Source organism: Pristiophorus japonicus, chromosome 3, assembly GCF_044704955.1.
Source record: "Pristiophorus japonicus isolate sPriJap1 chromosome 3, sPriJap1.hap1, whole genome shotgun sequence".
NCBI lineage: Eukaryota > Metazoa > Chordata > Chondrichthyes > Pristiophoridae > Pristiophorus > Pristiophorus japonicus.
Genome location: NC_091979.1, coordinates 92,111,502 through 92,132,731, shown reverse-complemented (window position 1 = coordinate 92,132,731; position 21,230 = coordinate 92,111,502). Strand labels below are relative to the sequence as shown.

The following is a 21,230-nucleotide window of genomic DNA, read 5'->3' as shown; positions in this document are numbered from 1 at the left end:
TAAAGGGGAGGTGGGAAATGTAAAGAAAAAATGGCCGACTTACCAGTCACGGCCTTCTTCGTCCTCGATCGTGGGTTCCGTTCTGTGATCTTGCAGCCCGGCGCTCCGTTTGTGTTCCGGGCTGCTGCCACGGCACCCCGTTCCCTGGTGGTCCAGAGATGGCTCCATTTCCTGCCCACAGAGTTGGCAGCTTGGCCCTCCCCTTTAACGAATGGTAGGGCTCCGTGTACGCAGCAGTGCTACGCGTCCCACCGTGTGGTGCTGCACCCTTCACGGAGTCTTTCTGCCCTGCTCCCACCCCGCTCCTGCCCCACTGGGCAAGTGAAGCGTGATATTTTGCGCTCCACTTGCTCTTGGGGGCGGTAACCCGAAAACAGGTCGCGGGGTGGGACTTCTGCGCCTGGCACAGGAACTCCTACCTCGCGTCTATTACCGCCCCAAACTGAGAGGTAGGCAATATCAGGGCCATAACCCCTTTTTTTTTTCTACAAAGAGTGATATTTTGCCCATTCATTCAACACCCTCTTTACACTTGGACTGGATGCTAACATGATGTTTCTTTCAGCTGCAGAATAATTCTGGTGTAATTTTGGTCTTGTTCCTAAATTTGTAACATTGAAAATTATTGCTGACAGTAAGCTAAATAGATGTTGCATACTAGAACACAAGCATTAAACTAAATAAAGAGTCCTTATATAATTGGTTCTTGTTTCTGCAACTATATTGCAGGTATTTCACGATGTCGCGTATAAAGCAAAAGATCGTAATGACTTGATTGCTGGTGTGGATGAATTTCTTGATCAGGTGACTGTGTTACCACCTGGGGAGTGGGACCCATCAATCCGAATTGAGCCACCAAAAAGTGTACCTTCCCAGGTATGTATATTTTCATGTTATTGCTCTCAAATGCAGTTCTTGCTATATGGCTCAGCATTTTTGTTGAAAAATGATAATATTAACCTAATAATAAAATATAAGCACCCTATGATTATTCTATTAGAAGCGGATTTTGTTGTGGTCATTAACAGCCTCAAGCTCTTCCAGTGATAAAGCTCACTGAGCAAAATACAGAGCTCAATTTAAGTTGATGGTTACATCACAATATCATTTACTTCTTCTGTTTAAAAAATACTGAATTGCAAAGTTAGCTATGTTTATTCATTGGGAATACAAATGCTAATAAACTGTAACGGTAACCTTAATAAATAAGTTTAATGAATGACTAGAAGGCATTAAAAGCCAGCAATCTCATCAGTCTTTATATCATTAACGCCAAAATAATGACATATGTTAAAAGCATCCAATAGAGCACTGTTCTTATCCTTAAAACTCCGGTATCACACTGTGTCACACTCTGGCATTACACCTTTTGATTAGCTAAAATAAATAAACAAAGAATCACAATCATAATTTTGTAACTATCTTGACTTATGTGTCACTGTGCAGAATCATGAAAATCAGCCAAATTTGATACTTGTTTTTTTAACCCCGCCACGAACTCTGTTCCCTAGTCACCTTCTCCCTAACATATGTCTGAGGCTGAACCACACTGTTCGTAACCTTGACCCTGAAATGACCTTCCGACCACATAAGACTGCCTATTTCCACCTCCGTAACATCGCCCGTCTCCATCCTTGCCTCAGCTCAACTGCTGCTGAAACCTCATCCATGCCTTTGTTACCTCTAGACTTGGCTATTCCAACACACTCCTGGCTGGCCTCCCACATTCTACCCTACGTAAATTAGAGGTAATCCAAAACTCGGCTGCCCTAGTCCTAACTCGCACCAAGTCCCATTTACCCATTACCCATGTGCTCGCTGACCTACATTGGCTCCCAGTTAAGCAACGCCTCTATTTCAAATTTCTCATCCTTGTTTTCAAATCACTCTATGGCCTCGCCGCTCCCTATCTCTGTAATCTCCTTCAGCCCCACAACCCCCCCGAGATATCTGCACTCCTCTAATTCTACCCTCTTGAGCACGCCTGATTTTAATCGCTCAACCATTGGTGGCTGTAATGTATATATACCTGTGAGTATGCTTACAGGTTTGTAGAGCTGTTGAGTTGTGAGTGGCTTAGCCAATCACGTGATGTTCACAAGACTCAATAAAACCCCAGCCAGTTGGATTCAGGGGATCCACGATGAGGCAGATGGTTATGAACCTGGTGGACGAACTGGTAATGTGTGGTGTGATTGTTAAACCTTTGCTAATAAACCAACTAGTTCTCAATAGCAATGTGTTGCTATGAATTCTTAAGCAAAGAACCCATGAAGCAAATACATTACAGTGGCCATGCCTTCTATTGTCTCGGCCCTAAGCTCTGGAATTCCCTGCCTAAGCCTCTCCATCTCTCTACCTCTCTTTCTTCCTTTAAGACACTCCTTAAAACCTACCTCTTTGACGAAGCTTTTGGTCACCCATCCTAATTTCTCCTTATGTGCATCGGTGTCAAATTTTTTGTCATAACACACCTGTGAAGTGTTTTCGGGGCCATAAAAGGAGTGGCGTATGGCTCAAGGAGCAGCATGGGGGCCCCGACCTGCGAGGAACTATCAGCGGCAGGTCGTGGCCATAAAAGGAGCGGCGTGCGACGGCCCAGGGAGCAGCGTGGAGGCATGCCACTACAAGGTACAGCGCGAGCTGGTGCAGGAGGGCAACAGCAGCGAAGAGTGATGTCAGCAAGAACCAGGTCGGTGATTGGAGCATGGGCAGATGCAGCAGGAGCGGCGAGATCGGGGCGAAGGAGCTGTGAGAGACTGTGGAGGGATGTGATCAGGGTCCAGGGGAGGCGTGAGTTCGGGGCCAGGGGCCCAGGGGCAGCACGGGCCAGCCCACACTGCGATATGTGCGTGCACTAGGTCCGTGCAGCAGAACAGGTCTCCAGTTGTCTTGGGTAATCCTTGCCACTAGACCAAGATCTAGCTCTGTCAAGCCTGTGTGGTGGCTGGTGTGAAACAGCCACCACAAGTTAAAAAAATCCACGCACGGGTATCTTCCACCCTTGAGGATGTAGTTCGGGTTCTTCATTCGAAACACCTGTGAACTCATCCTTTTTTTTTGCCGTGGAAGCAAGTCCTCCTTGTTTCAAGGGACCGCCTATGATATGGGGGGGGGGGGGAAGCGTTTTACTACGTTAAAGGTGCTATATAATTATAAGTTGTTGTTGTTGAATTGAAATATTTAACAATCAAATTAACTTCATGCCCTTGAGAACGTTAAGGCTGCAGTTATGCTGTGATTTGTGGCTTCACATGCGCACCAATGCAACAGTAGTAGTGCAGGAGTCAGATCCAGATCTAACTCATGATTACATTAAAATTAGGCAATATCAATCCAAGAGGCATCACACACTTTGTACTGGATGGGATATTATGGCATGCAGCCAAATTTGAAAAGTACTCAGATGGTCTATTGTATCTCTTTGACACTTTATAAATGAAGTATTAAGTCCCTTTGATATTACAAGAAAGCAGATGTTCTCACCTTCACTCTCCTATGATTAAAAAGTAGATTCTGGGAAAATGGAGCTCTGCACACACCTGTAGAGTTCTCATAAGTTACAACCAGTGTAAGTTACAGCCAGGCACAGGTTTGTCTTTGTAACCTTGTCTTGCCAACTACACTTTGCATTCAGTAGCTGCCTGTTTCAGATGGGTAGTATACAACAGCAACCTCAATCACAATCACAAATTGATAGATTTGAGAGTATAACTTCTGATTGATGAATTTCATGTATAAATGCATAACATACTGATATTTCATTTCTGCATGCACTATTTTACCTATTGGGTTAATGCCTGTCTAAAAATAGTGCACTCAGAAATGTAGCATATGCACTTTTAGCATTCTTATATGAACTTCTTTGATTTGAAGTTCTACCCATGGATCATGAACTTCTGCATTTTGCTGCTCTTTTTCTTGTAACTTATGCAGGAAAAAAGAAAAATTCCAGGAATACCAAATGGAACCACAGCTCTTGGGGACCCTGACCCACATGAGGGGCACAGTGGGCCTGAGCTACAGAGAACAGGAAGGTTGGTGAAAACAGCATTCTTGTTAAGACAACTCTGCTTAATGTGATACAATCCCATTATGATTTGAATCTCTCAGGCTGATTTTTTTCCCTTTATGCGCTAGTGAATAAAGGTACCATTTTCACCAACTCTGCAATCATTCTCCCTGGAAAAAAGTTCTATCAAGGGATCAGAAACAAAAATGAACAATAAACTGACTCCTCCCAGTCTGTAACAATCTAAGAGATTCTTTGGAAAATGGCATAGGTGTTTCAATATGACAAGTCTGAGATATTGGCCTAGAATTTGTGGTGGGTAATAACGGCAAATTAACTGTGTTCGCCATTATTACGCCTCTGAAACTGACTGAAAATTCTGGGCCATAACCTTATCAGTACATGCTGTAGCACTGTTGCATTTAAGCAACTTTTTAGATTTATACTGCAGTGAGTCAGTTGCAAGATGGAGGTTGTAAAGGACCAATGAGCTGCTGAAACTAAAGTTTAAATTTGGATTTTCTTTTATTATTATTAGCACCGAGCAACAACATTATCTAAAACAAAACAAATTGGTTGCTTTCAGTCCTCATGTATTGATTTGCTTTTGCACAAAGCCAACAGGGAAAATGATGGTTTGTGGCTGTACCAAAAGTTATGAGCCACAGCACCAAACTTTACAGCAGAATTAGTGCTGAGAAAGGGGAACATTGTTTTTTTTCCCATATTTAATCATACTAATTATGGAAATACTAAAAATTTTTAAATTGACATTTTTTGCATTTGTTATTTAGCAAAAGACAATTTTCATTCTGCCTTTCCCTCATTTTTCTTCGCTCCCTTCTTCCTTTCATTGACTTCTTGCGAGGGTGTGGTCCATGGGCACCTGCCTGTGCCTCTCCCAAATGGCCATTTTGTATGTTATCCAATTGTACAAGGGACTTCACCTGAGCCTGATCCTGTCCTCACCCGATGTCTACATATGCACATTGTAGCAGGAGTCACTTGATAACAATCAAGTGTGCGACCCATGGCTACATTTTCTCCCTCTAATATAGAGGCACTGAGCTCTGGCTAAGATCAGCAAACTCAACATAGACTGGGATCAAACTTCAGATTTTCTTGGTCTAAATGGCTCAGCTGCACACTGCTTCAACCAGTTGAGTCATTGCAAGAGCAAACAACATTTATGTTCCCAGTTGGTCATTGTTATGTCTTTACATGCTCTGATAATGACTCCACAAGGCAAAGTATTGCACTTGAACTGTATTTGACCTTAGTCCGTTTAATATAACTCCAGAGTGAGGATACCACATGGTGGACTCCCTTTTATACCTGGGTACCTGTGGTGTACAGGTGATCCCTGGGCCTCCACCAGTTGCACCCTCTGGTGGTGTCAGCATAGTGCATACTTTGTGAACCTTGTTGATGGTATCTCTGGTAAACAAGTCTCCCTCTTATGAAACTATACAGTGACTACACAGAGAGTATATCTACAGTATGCATATATAACATCACTCTCCCCCAAGTCTTTTGTGCCAATACCTTTGCACTATATGCTCTGTCTCGGCTCTCGCCAGACTTAAATGCCAATAACCCTTGCACGTTGGTTGTGCTTTGGCTTGGCTCTCTCCCTGTTAACCCCCAAGTCCTTATTGCCACAACATTGGGTTGTGGTTATCAGTTAGGCTGGTTCGATGATGCAGTGGGACTTCAATGGGATCTGGGTGTGATCCATGTGTGTGTCCATGACTGCATGCATCCATTTTCCCCCCCACATGTAGGTCATGCCGGTGGCTCATCACATTCATATACATTCATATACATTCAAATGCAGAAAAGGAAATTTGCATTTTACATCATTGCATTTGTGGTACAGTTGTGAGACAAGTATATTTGACTGGTGAGATACATTGATGGTACATCTTTGGGATCAGTGCTGGGGTCAGCACCAGTGCGTGAGGACAAGCTCGTTCCAGAGCTGCTGGATGGTGTCCAGGCAGCCTGGTGGCGGCGCGTTGCCCGGTGCTGACAGTGGGAACCCGGTTGGCTCGAGTTGCCCGCTCTCGGGGCCTTTGCAGTTGCTCCTAGCATCGGGCAGGTTCACAGATGCCTGTGAGCTCCCTGTCCTCTCCTTGCACCCCGGGTTGCTGCTGCTCCCAGAGGAGCAGTCGTCCAGCAGTGCACAGGGAACTGCTAGCTCACTTGCCTGGGTGTTATTTGGTTTGGGATCCTGGCTGGTCTCGGTCCCAATTGGGAGAACTGCCACGGGTGACCCCTCGTTCCCGGGCATGGCCTTGGTGGCAATGGGGCCTTAGCGCAGTTTGCTCTTTCAGGCTCATGGCGGTTGGTGCCATCGGGTGCCTGAGAGGTGGAGCCGATCAGGGGCAGGTTATCGATACCGGTGCCGTTGCCCTCCTGAAATCACTTGCTCTGCAACTTGTCTATTTTAGCTGCTTGTGGCCACACTCCATGGTGCATCACCTTGGTCCCAGGGGCGCAGACTACCTGTGTGCTTCCGATGGGTGTTTGCCTGCTGCATAATCAGAATACAGTTGAAATCCTGCATTGCACAACGTTTCATTGCTTATTGTAGATAAACTGTAGCTCTGATCACAATCGCCCGACTTTTCTTTGCTTATTACATGTATAAAACTCTGATCATCAATTACAAGCTTTACATTTAGCTCACAGTTGTTATTACATTGAGTGAGAATATGGGACTGTCCCTTTAAGTGTGGTGGGTTGCTGGCCTCCTTTAAGAGAGCCTTTCTATCTTTACCCCAATCCTCTTCTTCACTTGGTACCATGTGTTGCACCTCATGGTCTGGCCGCCGCCATCTTTTCCTTCAGCGCTTCACCTCGTGGTTTGGGCACCATCTTTCTTCCATCCACGATGTCGGCTGCAGTGATCCTCTTCTCCCCGGGTTCTGCCACTGGAGCCTGGAAGGTGCGTTCGGGTCGTCTCAGCTGGATCATCTCCACGCAGTTGTGCTGAGCGGTCTGTGCCTCGGGTGCTGTGCTGGCCTGCTCTCTGGTGCCGGATCCAAACTCAGGTGGGGGCTTGCTTTGCCTCTGAGCATGGGGGACGTCGTTCGTTGGAGGGATTAAATCTTCCCAGCTCCAATGGATCTTCTCCATCCACCTTCTTCCGAGTAGCGTTGATCCATCACCTGCAACAATCCACAGTGGTAACTTGTGCACTGCGCCATCATGGTGTACCTTAACATCTGCACTGGGATGATTTCATTGGTGTAGGTGAGCAGCTTTGCTTGAACTGGGATCAACTTGGGTTGTTCAGTTTGATTATCATATAGCCTCTTAAGGGCTTTTTGATTCATTACCGATTGGCTCGCCCCCGTGTCCACCTCAATGAAGACTGAAACGCTGTTTATCTTGACTTCTATTCTCAACGGGGAACATTCTGTGGTGCAGGTAAACATTCTGTACACCTCATCGTGGGGCTGAGCTGCCTCTCTTACTGCCTCTTCATAATACGCACTGGATTCATGGCCCTCTGCAGACTCTTCATTAACACGGTGAGTCCTATTTCTTTTACACATTCGCTGGAGGTGGCCCTTTATGTTGCACCCTTTGCACTTGTGAGCCTGGTGATTTCCTCCGCAATGCCAGCATGGTGCTAACCGATTAGCCCCCCTCAACGGACTCAGAGTTAAGGGACTCGGGGGCCTGTCCTCTCTCCCCTGAGGAGATTCACGTTCTACAGTCCAGCCTCTAAAAGGTGCCAGTCTGTGTACAGTGCTTGCCAGGTTTGAGTCCTGAGAATGAGTCATCCGCCTAGAGCCGCAGGTCGAGGTCATGAATGCCTGGCTCATGGTGATAGCCTTCTGCAGTGTGACTGTGGTATCCGCAGATAGTAGCCTGTGAAGAAGGCCCTTGTGGCCGATTCCGATGACAAAGATATACCGCAGCGGTTTGGTGAGGTGTTCACCGAAATCACATGTTGCCGCCAGCCTCCTGAGGTCTGCAACATATTTCGCGATTTCCTGGCTTTCAGGTCGTCAGTGTGTATAAAACTGGGGTCTGGCTGTGAGGATGCTCTCTTTGGGCTTGAGTTGTTCTTGGATCAGCGTTACAGGCTCCTTGTACATCTTGGTCGTTGTCTTCGCTGGTGCCAGCAAGTCCCTGACGAGGCCATAGACGGTGGGCCCACAACTGGTGAGCAAGATAGCTCTTCGCTTATCAGCCAGCGTGGCTGGATCATCGCCTGCCAGATCATTTGCTGTGAAGAAATGATCGAGCCTCTCCACAAAGGCGTCCCAATCATCTCCATCGGTGAACTGCTGCAACGTACCAAAGTTAGCCATTTTTGCATGAAAGTCCGTAATCTCGTCGCCAATTGTTATGGCTATAGATGCTCTGATAATGACTCCATGAGGCAAAGTAATGCGCTTGAACTGTAGTGACCTTAGTCCATTTAATATAACTCCAGAGTGAGGATACCACATGTGGATTCCTTTTTATACCTGGGTACCTGTGGTGTACAGGTGACCCCTGGGCCTCCACCAGTTGCGCCCACCGGTGGTGCCAGCATAGTGTTTACAGTGTAAACTTTGATGATGGTACCTCCGGTAAACATAGAAACATAGAAACTAGGTGCAGGAGTAAGCCATTTGGCCCTTCGAGCCTGCACCACCATTCAATGAGTTCATGGCTGAACATGCAACTTCAGTACCCCATTCCTGCTATAGAAACACATCTCCCTCTTATGCAACTATACAGTGACTACACAGAGAGTATATCTATAGTATGCATATATAACAGTCATCATGCTTCATATTTATATATTACTATAAATATACTGTGCAAATTAATAATTATGACACATCAGATATATAAAAACAGTATTATATGTTTTAGACTGAATTATGTTTTGATTTTTCCATAACCAGGATATTTGGTGGATTATGTGAAGACATCAAAAGAAAGATCCCATATTTCTGGAGTGACTTTAGGGATGCATTCAACTTGCAATGTGTAGCATCCTTTCTATTCCTGTACTGCGCCTGTATGTCTCCTGTTATCACATTTGGTGGTCTGCTGGGAGAAGCTACCGAAGGTTCCATAGTAAGATTAATAATTATTTTTCCAGAAAATTAAAGTCAGTGTTGAGAATTTCCTTTGCTACTTTATTTATTCAGAAAATATGTGTGTGTTCCATATGAGTGTAAAAAGGTGCTCTACTGTTGTTACAGCACTGGCATGATAATAGATAGTGCAAGGTTTTGCACAATTTTTAATTTTTATTTTTGTTTAAAGTTGCAGTGTTACTTTCCATGGTTATTTACTGACCAGTTTAATAATTTAACATCAGTCATCAGTTTCTGTGCACAGTTTGCAAGTTCACCAAGATAAATATAGTTTAATTAATTTAGAGAGATGAACATAAGAACATAAGAAATAGGAGCAGGAGTAGGCCATACGGTCCCTCGAGCCTGCTCCACCATTCAATAAGATCATGGCTGATCTGATCATGGACTCAGCTCCACTTCCCCACCCGCTCCCATAAGAACATAAGAACATAAGAACATAAGAATTAGGAACAGGAGTAGGCCATCTAGCCCCTCAAGCCTGCTTCGCCAATCAATAAGATCATAGCTGATCAGGCCATGGACTCAGTTCCACATACCCGCCCGCTCCCCGTAACCCTTAATTCCCTTATTGGTTAAAAATCTATCTATCTGTGACTTGAATACATTCAATGAGCTAGCCTCAACTGCTTCCTTGGGCAGAGAATTCCACAGATTCACAACCCTCTGGGAGACGAAATTCCTTCTCAACTCGGTTTTAAATTGGCTCCCCTGTATTTTGAGGCTGTGCCCCCTAGTTCTAGTCTCCCCTACCAGTGGAAACAACCTCTCCGCTTCTATCTTGTCTATCCCTTTCATTATTTTAAATGTTTCTATAAGATCACCCCTCATCCTTCTGAACTCCAAGGAGTAAAGACCCAGTCTACTCAATCTATCATCATAAGGTAACCCCCTCATCTCCGGAATCAGCCTCGTGAATCGTCTCTGTACCCCCTCCAAAGCCAGTATATCCTTCCTTAAGTAAGGTGACCAAAACTGCACGCAGTACTCCAGGTGCGGCCTTACCAATACCCTATACAGTTGCAGCAGGACCTCCCTGCTTTTGTACTCCATCCCTCCCCATAACACCTTATCCCCTTATCATTTAAGAAACTGTCTATTTCTGTCTTAAATTTATTCAATGTCCCAGCTTCCACAACTCTCTGAGGGAGCGAATTGTACAGATTTACAATGCTCTTAGAGAAGAAATTTGTCCTCATCTCAGTTTTAAATGGGCGGCCCCTTATTCTAAGATCATGCCCTCTAGTTCTAGTCTTCCCCATCAGTGGAAACATCCTCTCTGCATCCACCTTGTCAAGCCCCCTCATAATCTTATATGTTTCGATAAGATCACCTCTCATTCTTCTGAATTGCAATGAGTAGAGGCCCAACCTACTCAACCTTTCCTCATAAGTCAACCCCCTTATCTCCGGAATCAACCTACTGAACCTTCTCTGAACTGCCTCCAAAGCAAGTATATCCTTTCGTAAATATGGAAACCAAAACTGCACGCAGTATTCCAGTGGCCTCACCAATGCCTTATATAGCTGTAGTAAGACTTCCCTGCTTTTCTAATCCATCCACTTTGCAATAAAGGCCAAGATTCCATTGGCCTTCCTGATCACTTGCTGTACCTGCATACTATCCTTTTGTGTTTCATGCACAAGTATCCCCAGGTCCCGCTGTACTGCAGCACTTTGCAATCTTTCTCCATTTAAATAATAACTTGCTCTTTGATTTTTTCTGCCAAAGTAACTGGTGGGGTGCCGCAGGGATCAGTGCTGGGACCCCAACTATTTACAATCTATACTAATGACTTGGAAGAAGGAACTGAGTGTAACGCATGATCTCACACTTTCCAACTTTATACTCCATCTGCCAAATTTTTGCTCACTCACTTAGCCTGTCTATGTCCTTTTGCAGATTTTTTGTGTCCTCCTCACACATTGCTTATCATCAGCAAACTTGGCTACGTTATACTCAGTCCCTTCTTCCAAGTCGTTAATATAGATTGTAAATAGTTGGGGGTCCCAGAACTGATCCCTACGGCACCCCACTATTTACTGGTTGCTAACCAGAGAATGAACCATTTATCCCGACTCTTTGTTTTCTATTAGTTAGCCAATCCTCTATCCATGCTAATATATTACTCCCAATCCCGTGAACTCTTATCTTGTGCATTAACCTTTTATGTGGCACCTTATCGGACGCCTTCTGGAAGTTCAAATACACCACATCCACTGAAGATGAAGTAATTTCAGAAATTCAATTAATTCTCAAGATATGGGTGTCGCTGGCAAGGCCGGCATTTATTACCCATCCCTAGTTGCCCTTGAGAAGGATGGATATTCTTCTTGAACTGCTCCAGTACTTGTGGTGAAGGTACTCCTACAATGCTATAGGTAGGGATTTTGACCCAGCGGCGATAAAGGAACATAGAAACATAGCAACATAGAAAATAGGTGCAGGAGTAGGCCATTCGGCCCTTCTAGCCTGCACCGCCATTCAATGAGTTCATGGCTGAACATTCAACTTCAGTACCCCATTCCTGCTTTCTCGCCATACCCCTTGAGCCCCCTAGTAGTAAGGACCTCATCTAACTCCTTTTTGAATATATTTAGTGAATTGGCCTCAACAACTTTCTGTGGTAGAGAATTCCACAGGTTCACCACTCTCTGGGTGAAGAAGTTCCTCCGCATCTCGGTCCTAAATGGCTTACCCCTTATCCTTAGACTGTGACCTCTGGTTCTGGACTTCCCCAACATTGGGAACATTCTTCCTGCATCTAACCTGTCTAACCCCGTCAGAATTTTAAATGTTTCTATGAGGTCCCCTTTCATTCTTCTGAACTCCAGTGAATACAAGCCCAGTTGATCCAGTCTTTCTTGATAGATCAGTCCCGCCATCCCGGGAATCAGTCTGGTGAACCTTCGCTGCGCTCCCTCAATAGCAAGAATGTCCTTCCTCAGGTTAGGAGACCAAAACTGTACACAATACTCCAGGTGTGGCCTCACCAATGCCCTGTACAACTGTAGCAACACCTCCCTGCCCCTGTACTCAAATCCCCTTGCTATGAAGGCCAACATGCCATTTGCTTTCTTAACCGCCTGCTGCACCTGCATGCCAACCTTCAATGACTGATGTACCATGACACCCAGGTCTCTTTGCACCTCCCCTTTTCCTAATCTGTCACCATTCAGATAATAGTCTGTCTCTCTGTTTTTACCACCAAAGTGGATAACCTCACATTTATCCACATTATACTTCATCTGCCATGCATTTGCCCACTCACCTAACCTATCCAAGTCGCTCTGCAGCCTCACAGCATCCTCCTCGCAGCTCACACTGCCACCCAACTTAGTGTCATCCGCAAATTTGGAGATACTACATTTAATCCCCTCATCTAAATCATTAATGTACAATGTAAACAGCTGAGGCCCCAGCACAGAACCTTGCGGTACCCCACTAGTCACTGCCTGCCATTCTGAAAAGTACCCATTTACTCCTACTCTTTGCTTCCTGTCTGACAACCAGTTCTCAATCCATGTCAGCACACTACCCCCAATCCCATGTGCTCTAACTTTGCACATCAATCTCTTGTGTGGGACCTTGTCGAACGCCTTCTGAAAGTCCAAATATACCACATCAACTGGTTTTCCCTTGTCCACTCTACTGGAAACATCCTCAAAAAATTCCAGAAGATTTGTCAAGCATGATTTCCCTTTCACAAATCCATGCTGACTTGGACCTATCATGTCACCTCTTTCCAAATGCACTGCTATGACATCCTTAATAATTGATTCCATCATTTTACCCACTACCGATGTCAGGCTGACCGGTCTATAATTCCCTGTTTTCTCTCTCCCTCCTTTTTTAAAAAGTGGGGTTACATTGGCTACCCTCCACTCTATAGGAACTGATCCAGAGTCAATGGAATGTTGGAAAATGACTGTCAATGCATCCACTATTTCCAAGGCCACCTCCTTAAGTACTCTGGGATGCAGTCCATCAGGCCCTGGGGATTTATCGGCCTTCAATCCCATCAATTTCTCCAACACAATTTCCCGGCTAATGAGGATTTCCCTCAGTTCCTCCTCCTTACTAGACCCCCCGACCCCTTTTATAACCGGAAGGTTGTTTATGTCCTCCTTCGTGAATACCGAACCAAAGTACTTGTTCAATTGGTCCGCCATTTCTTTGTTCCCCGTTATGACTTCCCCTGATTAGGCTCCTCACCGTCTGATATATCTGGGTGTGCTCCACCCAATCGTACCTAAAAATTGTAATTGGGGTCTCACAACAGCATTGCACTCCTATTTGCATATTTAAACAGCCTCCTGCCTGAAACAGGCGGGTGTGCTATGTGCTCCATCTGCGAATTGCATCAGGCGGGCCTTGGATATCAAGAGGCAACTGAAGTTCCCCCTCACCCCGATTTTCTTCTGCCAGGTGCCTGTTTTTCACCTGATAAATTGCTGCTTTGGAATCTGATAAAATAAAATTTTTTACATTATTTAAATGAAAGTTATTTCTAGTTGGAAGCAGTATGTTGGCTATTAGGGACAATATAAAACTTTTACCCTATTATGAGAAAATCAACAGATCTTTGATTTTTAATGGTTAATTGAATTATAATACCTAGACAATTCTCTCACATTAAATAAAATTCACTGTCTGGCATGTAGTCTATGTATCTGAACATAAAACAAACACAATTAATTTGAATATTTTTCAATTTGAATTATTTTGATAAAAAACGGAACTTTTGTTCCTTTAATCACATGTAACATTCTAAAGTTCTCTTACATTTTTATGTATTATTCAGCTTTCAGTTTTATTTAAACATTGAATAACACAATCAGAGCATTTAATAGAGAATATGAAATGTACATTTTATTCATTTATCCTCCACACATCTTAGGATAGGTCCTTACTGGGGAGAATCACTGGGACTCCCACTCCAAGAATGTTACACTTTGAAGTCATGTGACAGATACTGAAATAAAACAGCAAGTGCTAGAAATACACAGCAAATCAGTCAGCATCTGTGGAGAGAACAGATTAGTTTATATTTCAGGTGCAAAGTTTGGTCTTTCCTTACTCTTTCACCACATAAAAGGCCACTAACAAACGAATCAAGGACTGGTCTGTGGATTAGGTTGTTATGCAGTATGGGATTAGTACTACAGTAAATTCAGAAAATATAAATGTCACAGAGGATAAACTTCCAATGATATCCTCATCCCCCTCCAGTGGACATGAACCTATCCTAAGGTACATGAAAGGCACCCTATGTTTAAAGAATGAGGAAGAAGGTACCATAAGTAACGAGTCTAACTTTCCTTCATGGTGCAGTCCAAGAAAGTGGGAATGACAAACCTTCATTCGGACGTGATTCAGAAAGCTTCCTCAGTCTTCAAATAAAAACTGAGCACATGGCATAATATTCTGACTTAAATATCATTAATTTGTACCTTTAAAGTTAGAACCTCGCAGTGTTATGCAATTATATGAAATTAATATATATAGTACTCATACAATAATAAATGTTAAGGCATGTGTCATCTAATATAGATTTGTGTACCATTGAGACCTGAAACTATTCACAGCAGAGTTGGATATACCTTGTACTGAAATAAATGGCCAACTGCTGTATACAGGATAATGGCCTACATTATTTCGAAAAAAATTGAAATGGGAAAAGAACATCTACATTATATTTATCAGTGCAATATACTTCGATATTGATCTATACTAAAATAATCTTTTGTTTACAGAGTGCAATTGAATCTCTGTTTGGAGCATCTATGACAGGAATAGCATACTCACTGTTTGCAGGACAACCACTAACAATTCTAGGAAGCACAGGACCAGTCTTGGTGTTTGAAAAGATACTTTTTAAATTCTGCAAGTAAGTACCTCAACTGCTCAATTCCATTTCTGCACAGATTGAGCAGTGTCTTTTGTAATAACACCCTACTTTTCTAAAATTTCTGTTTTTTGAACAAATGGGTGTAATTCATGATGCATCCTTCTCAGCTGACAGTACAACAAAATACACAGTGCTAGTAGCCATAGTGTATACAATTGTATTTCCTCAGCTGTAATCTTTAAGAACTTGTGCATAGGCCAGATTTGGAATGCCATTTCAATTAAAAATTTGAAAAAAAATGTACTTAAAAATGGCTGGTTCTGTTTTAAGAACATAAGAACATAAGAAATCGGAGCAGGAGTACGCCATTCGCCATTCAAGCCTGCTTCGCCATTTAATAAGATCATGGCTGATCTACCTCAACACCCACTTCCCGCACCATCTCCATATCCCTTGATTCCCTTAATATCCAAAAATCTATTGCTCTTGTCTTGAATATGCTCAACGACTGGACATCCACAGCCCTCCGGGGTCGAGAATTCCAAAGATTCACAACCCTTCAAATGAAGAAATTTCTCCTCATCTCAGTCCTAAATAGCTGACCCCTTATTCTGTGACCTCCTAGTTCTGGACTTTCTAACCAGGGGAAATATCCTCTCAGCATTTACCCTGTCAGGGACTGTAAGAATTTTATATGTTTCAATGAGATCACTTCTCATTCTTCTAAACTCTAGGGAATATAGGCCTAGTCCTCTCAATCTCTTCTCAAAGGACAATCCCCTCCCATCCCAGGAATCAGTCTGGTGAAACTTTGTTACACTCCTTCTAAGGCAAGTATATCCTTCCTTAGGTCAGGTGACCATAACTGTGCACAGTACTCCAGGCGTGGTCTCACCAAGGCCTGATATAATTGCAGTTAGACTTACTCTTATAGAATCATAGAATCATAGAAGTTTACAGCATGGAAGGAGGCCATTTCGGCCCATCGTGTCCGCGCCGGTCAACAAGAGGCTATTACCCAGCCTAATCCCACTTTCCAGCTCTAGGTCTGTAACCCTGCAGGTTATGACTCTTCAAGTGCACATCCAAGTACTTTTTAAATGTGGTGAGGGTTTCTGCCTCTACCATCCTTTCAGGCAGTGAGTTCCAGACCCCCACAACCCTCTGCGTGAAGAAATTTCCCCTCAAATCCCCTCTAAACCTTCTACCAATTACTTTAAATTGATGCCCCCTGGTTGTTGACCCGTCTGCTAAGGAAAATAGTCCCTTTCTATCCACTATATCTAGATCCCTCATAATTTTATACACCTCAATGAGGTCTCTGCTCAGCCTCTTCTGTTCCAAGGAAAAGAAACACAGCCTATCCAATCTGTACTCATAGCTAAGATTCTTCACTCCCGGCAACATCCTCGTAGATCTCCTCTGTACCCTCTCCAGTGCAATCGCGTCCTTCCTGTCATCATCATAGGCAGTCCCTCGAAATTGAGGAAGACTTGCTTCCACTCTAAAAGTGAGTTCTTAGGTGACTGAACAGTACACTACGGGAATTACAGTCTCTGTCACAGGTGGGACAGACAGTCGTTGAAAGAAAGGGTGGGTGAGGAGTCTGGTTTGCCGCATGCTCCTTCCACTGCCTGTGCTTGCTTTCTACATGCTTTTGGCGATGAGACTCAAGGTGCTCAGCGCCCTCCCGGATGCTCTTCCTCCACTTGGCCAGGGACTCCCAGGTGTTGGTGGGGATGTTGCATTTTATCAAGGAGGCTTTGAGGGTGTCCTTGAAATGTTTCCTCTGCCTACCTGGGGCTTGCTTGCCATGTAGGAGTTCCGAGTAGAGCGCTTGCTTTGAGAAACTTGTGTCAGACATCCTTCCTGTAATGCGGTGACCAGAACTGCACGCAATACTCCAGCTGTGGCCTAACCAGTGTTTTATACAGTTCAAACATAACCCCCCCCCCCCCCCGCTCTTATATTCTATACCTCAGCTAATAAAGGCAAGCATTCCGTATGCCTTCTTAACCACCTTATCTACCTGGCCTGCTACCTTCAGGGATCTGTGGACATGCACTCCCAGGTCCCTTTGTTCTGCTACACTTCTCAGTGTCCTACCATTTAATGTGTATTCCCTTTTCTTATTAGCTCTCTCCAAATGCATTACCGCACACTTATTCGGATTGAATGCCATTTGCCACTGTTCTGCCCACCTGACCAGTTGATTGATTTCTTCCTGCAGTCCGCAGCTTTCCTCTTCATTATCAACCACACAGCCGATTTTTGTATCATCTGCAAACTTCTTAATCATGCCTCCTATATTCAAATCTAGATCATTGATGTATACCACAAAAAGCAAGGGACCTAGTACTGAGCCCTGCGGAACCCCACTGGAAACATCCTTCCACTCCCAAAAACATCCATCAACTATGACCCCTTGCTTCCTGCCTCTGAGCCAATTTTGGATCCACATTGCCATTTTTGCCCTGGATCCCATGGGCTTTTACTTTCATGACCAGTCTGCCACGTGGGACCTTATCAAAATCTTTGCTAAAATCCATATACACTACATCATACGCACTGCCCTCATCGACCCTCCTGGTTACCTCCTCGAAAAATTCAATCACATTAGTCAGATACGACCTTCCCTTAACAAATCCATGCTGCCTGTGCCTGATTAATCCGTGTCTTTCTAAATGAAGATTTATCCTGTCCTTCAGGATTTTTTTCAATAATTTTCCCACCACCGAGGTTAGGCTGACTGGCCTGTAATTACTTGGTCTATCCCTTTCTCACTTATTAAACAAAGGTACCACATTAGCAGTCCTCCAGTCCTCTGACACCACACATGAAGCCAGAGAGGATTGGAAAATGATGGTCAAAACCTCTGCTATTTCCTCTTTTGCTTCGCTTAACAAACTGGGATACATTTCATTTGGGCCAGGGGACTTGTCCACTTTCAAAGCTGCTAAACCCCTTAATACCTCCTCTCTCACTATGTTTATTTCATCTAATATTTTACACTCCTCGATAGCAATGTCTGCATCGCCCCTCTCTTTTGTGAAAACAGAGGCAAAGGTATTCATTAAGAACCATACCCACATCTTTCGCCTCCACAAGTAGAGTACCCTGGCGGTCTCTAATAGGCCCTACCCTTTCTTTAGTTATCCTCTTGCTCTTAATATATTTATAAAACATTTTGGATTTTCATTGATTTTACTTGTCAAGAATTTTTCATGCTCTCTCTTTGCTTTCCTAATATCCCTTTTAATTTCACTCCTGGACTTTCTATACTTCTCGAGAGATTCTGCAGTATTTAGCCCTCAGTATCTGTCATAAGCTTCCCTTTTTTTCTTTATCCTATCCTGTATGTCCCTAGACATCCAGGGGGAGTTCTAGATTTGTTAATCCCACCTTTTTTCATTAAGGGCACATATTTGGCCTGAACCCTTCGGATCTCCTCTTGGAATGCCTCTCATTGCTCTGATTTACCTTCAAGTAGCAGTTTCCAGTCCACTACAGCTAAGTCACTTCTCAGTTTAGCAAAGTTGGCTTTCCACCAATTTAGAACTTTTTTTTCCTGGTCTATCCTTGTCCTTTTCCATAACTACCTTAAATCTAACTAAATCATGGTCACTAGCACCTAAATGCTCTCTCACTGATACCCCTTCCACCTGCCCAGCTTCATTCCCTAAAACTATATCCAAAACTGCTCCCTCCCATATTGGGCTTGCTACATACTGGCTAAAAAAGTTCTCTTGAATGTATTTTAGGAATTCTGCACCCTCTATACCCTTCACACTAATTTTGTCCCAGTTAATATTAGGATAGTTGAAATCCTCTACTATTACTGCCCTATAGTTTTTGCACTTCTCAGAAATTTGCCTACAAATTTGCTCTTCTATCTCCCTCTCACTCTTTGGGGGTCTATAGTACACGCCCAGCAGTGTGATCGCCCCTTTTTTGTTTTTCAATTCGACCCATATGGCCTCATTTGATGGTTCCGCTAACATATAATCCCTCCTCACAGCTGTAATAGTTTCGTTAATCAATACCACGACATCCTCCTCCCTTTTTACCCTGCTCTCTATCCCATTTGAAAATCCTGTAACCAGGAATGTTAAGCTGCCATACCTGCCCCAATTAAGGCCATGTCTCTGTAATAGCTATAGTATGATACTCCCAAGTGTCTATCTGTGCTCTCAGTTCATCTGCCTTACTTGCTATATTCCTTGCATTGACATATATACTATTTAGTACAGCTAGACCTCCTTGTTGATTACCTTCTAGCCCTTCAAATTCACTTTCTACATTTTTGCTTTCCAATTCCAGCTTTACTTTCCCTCCCTACTGAATTTACTCTCAGCTTCCCATCCCCCTGCCAAGCTAGTTTAAACCCTCCCCAACAGAACTAGCAGCACCCCCCCTCCCCCTGCGAGGATATTGGTCCCGGCTCTGTTGAGATGCAACCTCTGCAGCTAGCACAAGTCCCACCTCCCCCAGTAGCGGGCCCAATGTCTCGGGAATCTAAAGCCCTCCCTCCTGCACCATCTCTCCAGCCACACATTCATCTGCTCTTTCCTCCTATTTCTGTACTCACTAGCTCGTGGCACCGGGAGTAATCCGGAGATTACTACCTTTGAGGTCCTGCTTTTTAATCTCTCTCCTAGCTCTCTAAACTCTGCCTGCAAGATCTCATCCCTCTTTCTACCTATGTCATTGGTCCCGATATGGATCACGACCTCTGGCTGTTCACCCTCTCCCCACAGAATGCCCTGCAGCTGCTCGGTGACACCCTTGACCTTGGCACCAGGGAAGCAACATACCATCCTGGAGTCACGTCTGCGGCCGCAGAAACGCCTATCTGCTCCCCTGACTGTTGAATCCCCTATCCCCTAACACTATAGCTCTTCCATTCTTCTGCCTCCCCACCCCGTGCAGCTGAGCCACCCATGGTGCCGTGGACTTGGCTCTGGCTGCACTCCCCAGAAGAGAATACCGGTTGGAGAGTGAGATGGACTCAGGGGATTCCTGCAATGCTTGCCTAGTCCTCCTCTTCTGTCTGCTGGTCACCCACTCCCTCTCTGCCTGCATACTCTTAAGCTGCGGGGTGACCACCTCTAGAAAGGTTTAAAAAAAGAGAGAAATACTTACCAATCAACCAGCCAATCGCTTACCTGATTAGCTGTGACATCACACTTCGATTTAGATTCTTTTTACTTTTTGTCTCTTATTCTTGTCGCTGCTGCAGGTAGCTCCTCCCGATCTGCGGCTCCTTCCGATCTGTGGCTCTCCCGTTGTGCCGCCGCCTTTTCAAGCCCCGCGGCCAATCAGGTCTCGAGATGCTTGCTCCTCCCGGGGATCTGCGGCTCTCCCATTGTGCTTTTGTAATAAAGGCTAATGCACTATTTGCTTTCCTAATTGCTTGCTGAACCTGCATGTTAACTCTCAGTGATTCATGTACAAGAACACCTAGGTCCCTCTGAATACCAACATTTCCTAATCTCTTACCATTTAAAAAATATTCTGCTTTTCTATTTTTCCTATCATAGTGGATAACTTAATATTTCTCCACATTATATTCCATCTGCCATGTTCTTGCCAACTCACTTAACCTGTCTATATCCCTTTGCATCCTCCTCACAACTTACTTTCCCACCAAGCTTTGTAGCGTTAGCAAATTTGGATACATTAGATTCGGTCCCCTCATCAAAGTCTTTGATATAGATAGTAAATCGATTGCTTGGTGTGGTACTGAGTCACGCTGAGTAGGAAGGTCTTGGTCCATTTGTGACTTATGGCGATTTGTAACCATAGAAGTTAACAGGACAGAAAATACCATTTGACCCAATTTCTCTGTGCCAGCACTTTGCTGAGTAATCCATTAGAAAAATCCCATTGCATTGCTCTTTCCCCATAACCCTGTATTTATCTGCCTCAAATGTTTATCTACTCTTCTCTTAAAAGATGCACAAGTGTCTGCCTCAACTACTCCTTGTGGCAAAACATTCCGGGGGGGAGGGGGAAATTGCTCTCCGCCTGTTTCGGGCAGATACCACCCGGCGGGAGTCGAAGGGAAGCATCGGAAAATTCGGCTCTTTAACTCGGACACCGCTTCCCAGCGCTTTGGGGCGGTGTTTGAGGTGGTATAGGGTGGGATTGGGTCAGGAGCGGGACAGTGCCCATGATGCGTGACAACGTCCCTCCCTTTCAGTTAAAAGGGAGCGATGCTGCAAGGTCTGGTGAGGCCTCTGTGGCGTCCACTGGG

The 21,230-nt window shown here is 44.3% G+C and overlaps 1 protein-coding gene across 1 annotated transcript in view; it reads left to right on the top strand.

Annotated features, from left to right (window-relative positions):
* The window catches only part of LOC139254146 (sodium-driven chloride bicarbonate exchanger-like), a 319,096-nt gene that overhangs the window by 192,140 nt on the left and 105,726 nt on the right, over positions 1 to 21,230 (top strand). The window contains exons 11-14 of the mRNA XM_070873648.1: positions 730 to 876; positions 3,937 to 4,037; positions 8,926 to 9,100; positions 14,880 to 15,013. Coding sequence (XP_070729749.1) covers positions 730 to 876; positions 3,937 to 4,037; positions 8,926 to 9,100; positions 14,880 to 15,013 — 557 coding nt within the window. The remainder of the gene's footprint in view (positions 1 to 729; positions 877 to 3,936; positions 4,038 to 8,925; positions 9,101 to 14,879; positions 15,014 to 21,230) is intronic.